Genomic DNA, 11,127 nt, shown 5'->3' on the forward strand with positions numbered 1-11,127 from the left:
TTCCTGCAGCTCCTCCTCCATCGGCCTGGGAGCACCGCGCGCGGATTCTAGCCCTGGAGCTCCCTCCAACGCTCAGCCCCAAGCAGAGGACAAACCACGTGGTTTCCCTCGGAGGAATTCAGCTCCCCCAAAACTAACTCCCTGGTCGTCCCAGGCACTGGGCAGCTGGAAAGCTGGCCCCAGGGAACAGCAGAGGTTTGGCCCGCTAGAGATCAGGGCGGTGTCACCCCTCCCCTTCCCAAGCCAGAGGGATCCTTGGAGACATAGGAAGAGGCTCCGCTGGGATGGGTGAAAGCGACCCTGCATCCTGTCCACTCTGCTGTGGGGTTTAGGGTGAGCTGGCTCTCACCCACCCTCCCTAAAGGGCCAGAGGCTGCTGAAAACACTGACAAACAGAAGATGGAAGGGCTTGGGCTGCGTCTAACCCCAGCGCTGTGCGCACTGCATAAATCACTGCCTTGCCGCCCAGGATCTATCAGCTCACTGGGAGGACGCTGCACCCAGAGGTTCAGTTTCCTTCCCGCTCCAATGCTTGGTGATTCTGCAAGGCTCTGGCAGCAAGCACAGTCTTTATTCAGAGTGAATGTTTATTGGGGGCATCCGGGCAGGAGGATGATACAGATTGCACACCTCAATGGCTCCCTGTCTTGTCCTGCCCTCCTACTCCCCAAAGCATGTGATACAGTCCAGCCCCACGGCTTAGTGTGGGAGCTCAAGTTTGTCACCGGATCTCTCAGCCTTGAAGGCTCCTTCACGGGTCGCAGTGATGCTCAAGTGAGACGTTTCTGCAAGCACTTTCATAAGCTCTAAGTGCTGAACAAATATTGTTACTACTCTCCTAATCCAGTCTTCATACTAATAACACCTCCTCATTGATTTTAGGCATATCATTACTGTACACATCAGAAATCTCCAAACTGTGTTCTTCAGAAACAAGTGTTTCCAGAGATGTTACAACATCTTTCAGGATGGGGAGGGGAGTCAAGATACCTGGTTTTTCTTGTAAAATGTATTTTGGTAAATATGTAAGAAATATACCAAATACATTTAGTTGGCTGTCCTTATCAGTACCTAATCATCTCACCTTTAGTCATTAGGGAAATGCAAATCAAAACCACAACGAGGACTTCCCTGGTGGCGCAGTGGTTAAGAATCCGCCTGCCAATGCAGGGGACTATGGGTTCGATCCCTGGTCCAGGAAGATCCCACATGCCGCGGAGCAACTAAGCACATGAGCCACAACTACTGAGCCTGTGCTCTAGAGCCCGCGTGCCACAAGTACTGAGCCCACATGCCACAACTACTGAAGCTCATGTGCCTAGAGCCCGTGCTCCACAATAAGAGAAGCCACCACAATGAGAAGCCCGCACACCGCAACTAGAGAAAGTGCAGGTGCAGCAACAAAGATCTTACCCAACCAAAAATAAAATAAATTTATATTAAAAAAAACACAATAGATGCTACCTCACACCCACTAGGATGGCTAGAATCAAGACAGACAACAAGTGCTGGCAAAGATGTGGAGAAATCAGAACCCTCACACATTGCTGATGAGAATATAAAATAATAATACAGCTACTCTGGAGAAGTCTGACAGTTCCTCACACTTACTATATGACTGAGCTATTCCATGCCCAGGTATATATATACCCAAGAGATCTGAAAACATATATCCTCACAAAAAGTTGTAAATGAATGTTCACAGCAAATTATTCACAATAATTTGAATAAGTGGAAATAATTTGAAAGTGGAAACTCAAATGCCCATCAACTAATGAATGAATAAACAAAATGTGGTATAGCCATACAATGGAATATTATTCACCCATATAAAGGCATGAAGTTCTGACACATGCTGCAACATGAACCTTAAAAACATTATGCTAAGCGAAAGAAGCCAGACACAAAAGGTCCATTTATATGAAATGTTCAGAATAGGCAAATTTACAGAAAGCAGGTTAGTGGTTGCCAGGGCTGAGAGAAAAGGGGGAATGGGAATGACTGCTGATGCGTATGGAGTTTCTTTTTGGGGTGACGAAATGTTCTGGAATAACTGAACAACCTTGTGAATATATTAAAAATCACTGAATTGTATATTTTTTTGATATTAAACAATCTGTCTACAAAGCCAATAATAAGATATATTTCTGATTCTAATGACATCGTGAAAGAACTGTATTTCAATGATCTGTGACAATGTTATAGTAAGGGAGATCTCAAATTTTTCCAGTTTTGTTGAACTGTATATTTTAAAAGGGTGAATTTCATGGGATGTGAATTACATCTCAGGTTTTTTTTAACCGCAAGAAAATGTAATCATCTGTCTTTCAATAAAATGACCTATTGGAACAGAGAACAGTCAAGTAATCATAAACAATGACTGTTACCCAAAGCTGGAACACTTCATACATGCACTGAAGCCCCACAGCAAAATCACCCAGGTGTCAGTGTATTTCGTCTACATGATGATCGCTGGTCTTATGTTATGGGCTTTGCCTTATAATTTCAACAAATACCTGTGAAATTATCCAGAGTATAGTGTACATGATACAATAACGTCATACAAAGTTCTTCCCTACAGATCCATGACTAAAGCTTTCCATGAGAAACATGCACTGGTACACGAACTACTACAGTTGTATTATGAACATATTATAATTTAAAAGAGTTCCATTGCATTTGGTAAATTCTCCAAATTTTATAGTATAAAATGTCAGTCAATCTTTTCAAAGAGCCTCTCACTTCAGGATACATTTCTTTGATCACCTCTTTCCCAGACGGTCATAACTTAGTCAAAAGGTTCCTTCTGGTCAAGGTTCCTGCTGCTGTGACATACCGGAGAAGCTGCACAGCTATGTCACCTGTTTGTCATTCGCTTAATTGAGGTCTTTACCCTCAGGCTTCTTTCAAGCCCCGACTGTGAGCTGAGGCTTTTCAAAGCCACTCACAGTTTTGCTCTTGCAGTAAAAGAAACTCTGCAAATTCAGAAGAGGTGTGCAAAGAGCTTTAACACTTTTCTTGTTAGCCCAGTCCTCAGCACACGTTCCTCCTGAAATCCAACAGTCTCTTTTAAGTGTGGAAAGCACAAGGCCTCCTTCTTGTTCCTACGTGTCATCTGGAGACAAAGCAACCCAGCCTCGTGCTCTGAGGAGGCTGAAATTTGATGTACGAGGGGCAGATGCCCAAGGACTCTTCTATGACTTCTTGGGTTGAATTAATATAGCTATCAATCAGTCGACTATAAAATATTACTGAGAGCCTAGAAAGTGCCAGGAACTGTGCTAAAAATATAATGGCGATGGAGGAAGAGGGAACACCTCTGTTTCCATTGTTTCGCACCATCCATATGGAGGACCCCCACAACTTGACCAGCACTCCCCGCCTCCTGCCCCCTCCTCAGCCCTCCTTCCCGACCTGTGCACACTACCACCTCCCTTAGGGAAGGAAGAGAAACTGCTGTGATGGACGAGTCTGGGAGGCAGGCTGCCCCATCCTCCTCTCCTCTCCTCTGGAATTAGCCTCCGAGAGACTGTCCTCGCTGCAAGGCGGCCAGCGGCCGTCCAGAGCTGCCTGTCCTTTCAGAAGTCTGTCTGGTCTGTATCCCGGGTTGGGAGGCGCCTGTCCCTGTGTCTGTCACTCCCAACTCAGGCCAGAAACAGGGGTGACATTAACGGGGCGCCTGTCCACTTCAGCAGATGAAGAAGGTAAGTAATGCTCTGCCCCCCAGGGAGATGATACTCCAGTAGGGAGCAGCAGAATGCAAGCTAGGCAACAGGGTAGTGACTTTCCAAACTGGCTTCCTGATGTCCAAAGAGCTCTCGCTCTCACTTCCTTCAGCCCCTGCTCAGAGGTCACCAAATCCATGGGGCCTTCCCTGACCAGCTGTACAACACAGCCCACAACTCCGCACCCCAACACAGGAACGCTCCCTGTGTCCTTATCCACCTTTACTTTTCTCTATACAATGGATCACCATCTGACTCACTCTACGTGGACAGGTTTGTTTGTTTAAAGTCGATCTCCCACACACCCCCAGAGCCCCAGAATGGAAGCTCCACGAGGGCAGGGACTAGTTCTCTTCCTACTGGCACAGGCACCTAAAACAGGGCCTGGTGCCAGGGAAGCACCCAAGAACATCTGCTGAATGAATGAGCACATGAGTACGTGCTACAAACAAGGTGATGGGAAAGATGACGAGGGCTAGGGTGGCTGCTGCTTTAGAAAAGGGGTTCGGGGAAGGCCTTTCTGAGTCGTTACCATCTGAGTGATAACACAGGGATGGCACAAGAGAAACAGCACAAGAAGCCATCCTGCCGTACCCCTGAGGGTGTCTGCACAGTGCTGGGTAAGCTCCCCCAGGCCTCTGCAAGGGGCTGGCCACCCCGAAAAGGAGAGAGGAGATGGCTACAGGGTCCCGTCAGTGCTGAGTCCCCAGAAGTCGGCAGAGTAGAACCGTGTTGTGAGGCTGGACACACAACAACGGACGCATTAGCACTGGACTCCCTGCACAATACAGCAAGGCTGCATTTAATCCTTACCGCCCCGTGGGGGATGGGTGTTTAATCCTCATTTTACAGGAGGCCCGGGAGGCCCTGAGAGGCGAGGGGGGTTGCCCACAGTCAACAGCTAGTAACTGGCCACTGGGGTTTAAAGTCAGTGCTGTCTCCCTCCCTCAGGACCATGTTGTACCCAACCCAACAGGTTTAGCAATAGGACAGGCTGTACGTGGAGGTGATGCTAAGCGACACAGGTACCTGGGTGGCAGGGGGCTGTGCCTGTGCCCCCTCTGTGTCCCCTGCATTTGTGCATTCAGGGTCCAACATACAACAGGTGCTTAGTCATTCATAGGGCTTCGACATGCACGGTAGGCTCCTGAGGGAGATGACTGGTTGCCTACCCCAAAGCTTCCCCTCCTCTCCTTATTAACTATTTTTAACTGGAACTCTGCTTTGGTTCTTCCTCCATCCTGCGGCTGCAACACAGATGTGATGACTAAAGCTCTAGCAGCCATTCTGGCCCATGAGGACAAGGGCCACTCTGTGGGGATGGTAAAACAGAGCTGGAGGGGCCTAGGACCCTGATGATGTCATGAAGCTTCTGTGCCAGCCCGGAATGCCTCCTACCTCTGGACTCCATTTAGATGAGAAATAAAGCTCCATCTTGCTTAAGCTACCACTATGTGGGATTCCCATGGCATATACTATCAAACTTAATGCAAAAGGAAGCCTTATGGAACACAAGTCTGGACCTAAGTTTTAGAAGGGTGAGATCCCACTGGACAGACAGAATGAGACAATAGATGGCTCGGAAGCAAAGCGAGCGAAGCTCCAGGAGAAGGGACAGCGTCTCCTGCAGCTTAGTGGGGAAAGGCTGGACAAGGAAGCTGAAGCCAGCTGCTGTGGGGCAAGAATGTTGGAATGACCTGGATGACAGTGAGCCGGGAGCCAGGGGGCTCTGAGTGGTGTGATAAAAGCCCCATTTTAACAAGATGAATGAGCCATCCCCAAGCCAGCAGAGCCAGGATAGCCTGAATGAAAGGCAAATGCTCCCTGAAGGTCTACTATGTGTCAGGCATTGTGCTCACAGGGCAGGCTGCACAGAGGCAAGGATGCCCGAGCTGGGTTTGAAGGTGGGCAGGAAAGCATCAGGCCCTCCTGTATCCCTTTTACAGCAGGGACTTCCATGCCTGCTGCCACAGCCTCGTACCAATTCAGATTTCCAGGCCCCATCAGGAGATTCTGACCCACAGGCTGGGGCAGGGTCCATGAGTCTGTACTTTGCATAAGTGTCCCCAGGAGATTCTGATGCTGTTAGTCCATAGACTTATTAAATGAGCTAGAAGCAGCTCCTATCCTGGTACCTCGAACATAACAGGTTTGGATATTCATTAAATAAGTGAACAAATAATATATTTCCATACTGTTAGGAGAAAACAAACCAGTGGATTCTGAAAGACTTTCAATAATAATTCGAAACAAGATTTTTCTGGTTAAGTGAACAGCTTTTTAGCTAGTATTTAATTAACCAAAATGTAATCTAAAGTCACTAGTAATATTCTATGATCTATTTCTGCAACCATTTCTGTGTCACTTGAAAATGGCCTGAGAAGAGACCTCTGAGTGTGAGCACGAGTCCTAGGCCGGCTCACTGCAGCCCTGCCCTGCATCCCGCACACCTGGCGGAGTCCCAGATCCCACCCTGAGGGAGGAAGAGCTTTCAGGCTGTCTCCAGACAGCCGGGTGGGCCAGGACCTGCCTTCCTCTTCCCAAGGTGTTCTTACATACTTTAGGGCAACTCTCCCTGGGAGTGGACCGTTCTTTTACCTTATCTTACAAGAGGGAAGTGCTCCTTAAAGGGGGAACATGGTACAAAGAGAAAAGCATTGGCCTAGGACTTGAGTCTAGCCCCAGCCTTGTCAGTAACTCCCCAAGTGGCCTTAGGCAACTTTCCTCACCTGGGTTGCTATATGCTCTTGAAGATCCCTTCCAGCTCTGATGCAACTGGACTGAGAATTTCTAGTGTCATTCTTCCTAATTAATACTGAAAAAATAATTCTCACATAAGATGCACTCCCATATGTAAGACATGATGCTCGCTGCTAGGGATACACTTAAGAGAGGTCAGGGTCCAAGCCCTTAAGGAGTTTACAGTCTAGCAAGGTGGACAAATAACTCATTCAATAATTACATAATGACAACTGTGAGAAATGTTACTAAGGAAAAGTCCTTGGTGTGATGAGAATGTACAATGGGGGCTCAGGAAAGGTTTACCAAGGAAATAACATTTATGCTGAGACCTGAAAGCAGAGTACCAGTTAAGGAAGGGGGTGGGGGTGGGAGGTACTCCAGGTAGAGGGAAAGGTGTGAAGTGGGTACCAGAAGACACATTCTCCCAAACTCGAGGAAGAATGAAATGACAACTAAAATGAGGCAAACCTTTAGGACTACATATTTAAAGAAAAAAATAACACAAAAAGAGCACCTTTTGTCACAAACAGAAAACAGACTCACAAAAAAATCACTCAAAAGGAACAGGAGCAATTTTAGCTAGAACTGATAAACCCTTATCTGAACACAGCCATCTGGCTGAAAGCCCCCAGACCCTCATTCCTCATGCCTCAGTAGGGGTGGTGTCAATTCCCTCGGGTCATCTGCAGCTGCCTCAGGCCTTGGGTGATGGCTATGGCTGTCAGAACTGGGCCCAGCAGAGGGAAGGAGTCAAAGCATGAAACACAGACTCCAAGAAGGGAAGCTGGCCCTGAGACTGGACCTGCCCTGGACAAGTATTTCTGGTGCCCAATATGTGCCAGGCGTAGGGATGGGAGACAAGACGTCGTAGAGTCTACAGCACCGGGGAGGTACACGAGGAAGAGGAAGATGTGCCTTTTGAATGGGGGTTCCTTGGACGGCTCCAAGGAGGAGATGGTATCCAAAGATGGGCAAGACTCGGCGACGCACACAGAAAGGGTATCCTGACAGTGGAATGAAAGAAGCAGAGGCATGTAGGCTGGAAAGCACTGAGTTTGCAACAAGATACTGTGGCTGGAGCTCGAGAAGGGGACAGTAGAGCCCTAGCAATGGAGCAGACAGGTCTGAGTTGTGACCTCTGACTCAGAAAGCGAAGAGATGACACGCTGGTCTTCAAGGCGGTGTCTGGAGAGCCAGTCAAATCCCAGCTCTGCCCAGACTGGCCCTATGGCCCTTGGTTTTCTCCCTTGGACTAGCACAGAATTTCTCAAACATTAAAGTCCCAAGGACCACCTGGAACAGGTTGCCAGGCCCTACTTCCAGAGACTGCAATTAGGGCAAATGCGATGGGCCCCAGGCTGAAAAACCCCAGGTCAGACAGTGGGTGCCAAGGGCCTGGCCAGCCACAAGCTCCAGGACCTGGATTCTTGGCCTCCTGTACCATGGAATCCAGGCCCAGGTACCTCTCCCTGACTATGGTGGGGGTTCCAGATGGGCTCATTTGTTCTGGGCAGAGGACAGACTTTTGATGCTATGGGAGGAAGCTGGAAAGGAGAGCTATGGAGGGCTGGGCACAGATTGTCCCCAAGTCTACGGACATTCCTGGGGGAAGGTGAAAACTAAGTAAAGAGTGGCCAAGGGCCCAGGAAGGAAGGAAGGACATTCTGGGTAAAACGTATAGCTTATGTAAAGGCACAGTCAGTACAGTTAAGATCTAAGGTGCACGTAGGGGGAGGACAAGAAGGTAGGCAGAAGAGGAGAGCCAGGGCCACAACACAGACAGCCCTACCAAGAAATTAGAACTTGATTCTGAAGACAACAAACAACAGACCCCTGAACCCTGCAGGATCCTGGCATCAGCTCCCCTTAGTCACTCATTGGGCACGAACACATGGAACACTACTCTTGCCTCACGGCCCGTCCCCCCACCATCAGGCTCCATCCTTTAAGATCACCCACTATTTCTATCCCAAAATCAGACCTTGGATCCCCTCTGTGCAACTGTTAGGTCAAAACGAGGCAAGCAATTTAACTGAGACCATTAACTCTAAGTTAGGAATCCAGTCTCTGACAAGCAGAGCCAGGAGGTGAAGCGAGATGATGGGGATGCAGGTGGGTCCAGCCTGGGACAAGGTGACTAGCTCTGCTCTCCCCAGATCTTATCTGTACCTCCTGGGAGGAACCCGGTGCTTCTCTAAATGGGTTCAGGACCCTTGAGGGTAGGGGAGAAGGGGGCACACAGAGGAGATGAGATGGTTCACACTGGCTGGGTTTGGGCTTGACTAGTTCCGACTGAAATACCTTAGAGAAATGAGCTATGAGAAATGTCACTGTAACTTAACAATTCAAGCGGCCGAAGACCCTGTCCAGCAGACTCTGCACCAGAAGCATATTGGTACGTTCAAATGACTTGCTCCATCCTCAACAGTAAAAGACTGAGGGTCTTCCCTGGTGGCACAGTGGTTAAGAAGCCGCCTGCCAATGCAGGAGACACAGGTTCGAGCCCTGGTCCGGGAAGATCCCACATGCCGCGGAGCAACTAAGCCCGCGCACCTGGAGCCCGTGTTCCCAACAAGAGAAGCCACCACAATGAGAAGCCTGCGCACCACAAGGAAGAGTAGCCCCCGCTCGCCGCAACCAGAGAAAAGCCCGCGCGCAGCAACGAAGACCCATCGCAGCCAAAAATAAAATAAACAAATTTATTTTTTTTTTAAAGTCAAAGACTGAGAAGAATAAAAAGAGGGGCAGCCTCTGAAGGCACTGACTGCTGAATCCTGTAACGCTAGCAAAGAGGGGGAGTGCCAATTCTCAAGGAGGCCGCAGTTAAAGGGGGAGACGCGGTCAGGGTAGTAGACTAACAAACAAGGCTCCCGGACACGCCCCCGGACGATGCCTCCAGCGTGCTGTCAATGCACACTTTAGCCAGGGGGATAGGGTTGAGAGGTTAGGCTTCTACTGGCGTTGGCAGTGGGCAAGCGCAACGAAGACACCTCCCTCCTGACCCCTGGAGCCTGGCCGGGCGCGCGCGCTGACCGAGCCACGCGCCCGGAACCTCAGGATGAGGCCCCGCTCACCTTGCACTTGAAGCCGGCGGCGGGCGGTAGCAGCTCCCGCAGCAGGGCCTTGGCCACCTCGCGGCTGGCCTCCTCGCTCACGAAGTGCAGGTTAAGCACCTCGTGCGCCTCGAACTTAGCGAGGCGCAACAGGGAGCGGATCGCGACGCGGGCCTTGGCCTGCAGCGCGGCATTGTGTTCCGCCTTGGTGAACATCATCAGCAGATGGTAGTCCACCGGCCCGACCCCGCCGCCCTCCAGGCTCTTGGCCTTAACGCCCGGGGCCGGCGCCACGGAGCCCTGCGCCAGCTCCGGCACCAGCGGCGAGGGCGCGGCGGGGGCTCCGGCGCGGGCCTCCTTCAGCCTCTTGGTGGCGCTGGAGAAGGTCTCCCGGCCGGAGCCGAGGTAGTAGAAAGCACAGACGGCAAGCGCCGCGGCCAGCAGCAGCACGCAGTAGTGGGAGCGCACAGCGCCCAGACGCGCCATGGCCCGAGCGCATGGGGGCGCGCCTCGGAGGAGACCCATGCGCCACCTGCCCGCGGACAGGTCGGCAGGGGAGCCGCAGCGGAGAACAGTAGCCCCGCTGCTACTTAGCCTCAGCGGCGGGCGGCAGCCATGGCGGAGGTGGAGCCGCGCTGCCAATCCGCGGGCGCTGATGCGCCGAGAGGCGGGGCCAGGGCTGCCCGGCAGCCGCTGGGTCCTAGCCTCAGAAGGATTACATCGGGGATGCTCCGCGGGTCCGCAGGAGCCGCCTCAGAGTGGTCAGAGAAGCCGGTGAGGACTCGGGCATACAAGCCAGCTGGCTGTACCATCCGTGAAAAGTGGCCCTCTTAAGCGCCCAGCCCCAGACGCTAGAAACCGAAGCTGAGACTTCGGTAGCAAAATGACTAAACTGGACTCACAAAGAAAAATTTTCTCTATATACCTTTTCCACCGTAATTTCTTGAAGGCTTTAAGTCCTCTCCTCGACTCCTGTCACACCTTGGAGACTATCTGGGGCTAAAGAATTTAAACTAGCAACTCCCTCCCTATTCTCGGTGAAGTAGGATTGACACCCGAGGTGTAAATGGCCTGCTCACCTCGCTTGGCACCTCTGAGGCGGACCAGAGGCAATCTAAAGGATACTTTTTTTTTTAACTTTAACACTTTAAAAGAGGCTTAATATGTACCCGGTAGTTTTGCAAATTCTTAACTGAGGCACAACTGAGGTCACTTGCCCAGGGTCACACAGTGGCAGGTTTGACAATATAGCTGGACACTGCCAACTACATAAAAACCCATTAACTTGAGTCTTCTGAGGATCAATGACACACTACAGTGTTTACGTAAACATATACAAGTGGTCTGCATGCTTGAAAGAGGTGCAGGTGAAAACGCAGGCACAAATGCAATCACAAATTCTCTCACCCGTTTACTGTGCCATGCCATTATTTCTCAAAGTGTGGTCCCCAGAACCACAATTCATCTCGTTTTTTTGTTTGTTTGTTTGGTTTTGTTTTTTGCGGTATGCGGGCCTCTCACTGCTGTGGCCTCTCCCGTTGCGGAGCACAGGCTCCGGACGCGCAGGCTCAGCTGCCATGGCTCACGGGCCCAGCCGCTCCGCGGCA

General features: G+C 50.5%; 1 protein-coding gene across 1 annotated transcript in view; it reads right to left on the reverse strand.

Annotated features, from left to right (window-relative positions):
• The window catches only part of XXYLT1 (xyloside xylosyltransferase 1), a 195,702-nt gene extending 185,607 nt beyond the window's left edge, over positions 1 to 10,095 (reverse strand). The window contains exon 1 of the mRNA XM_007465848.1: positions 9,542 to 10,095. Within this exon, the coding sequence (XP_007465910.1) occupies positions 9,542 to 10,045 (504 nt within the window). The 5' untranslated portion in view covers positions 10,046 to 10,095. The remainder of the gene's footprint in view (positions 1 to 9,541) is intronic.
• Between the last annotated feature and the right edge of the window lie 1,032 nt (positions 10,096 to 11,127).

This window comes from Lipotes vexillifer, unplaced genomic scaffold (assembly GCF_000442215.2).
Source record: "Lipotes vexillifer unplaced genomic scaffold, Lipotes_vexillifer_v1.1 scaffold853, whole genome shotgun sequence".
NCBI classification, from domain to species: Eukaryota; Metazoa; Chordata; class Mammalia; order Artiodactyla; family Lipotidae; genus Lipotes; species Lipotes vexillifer.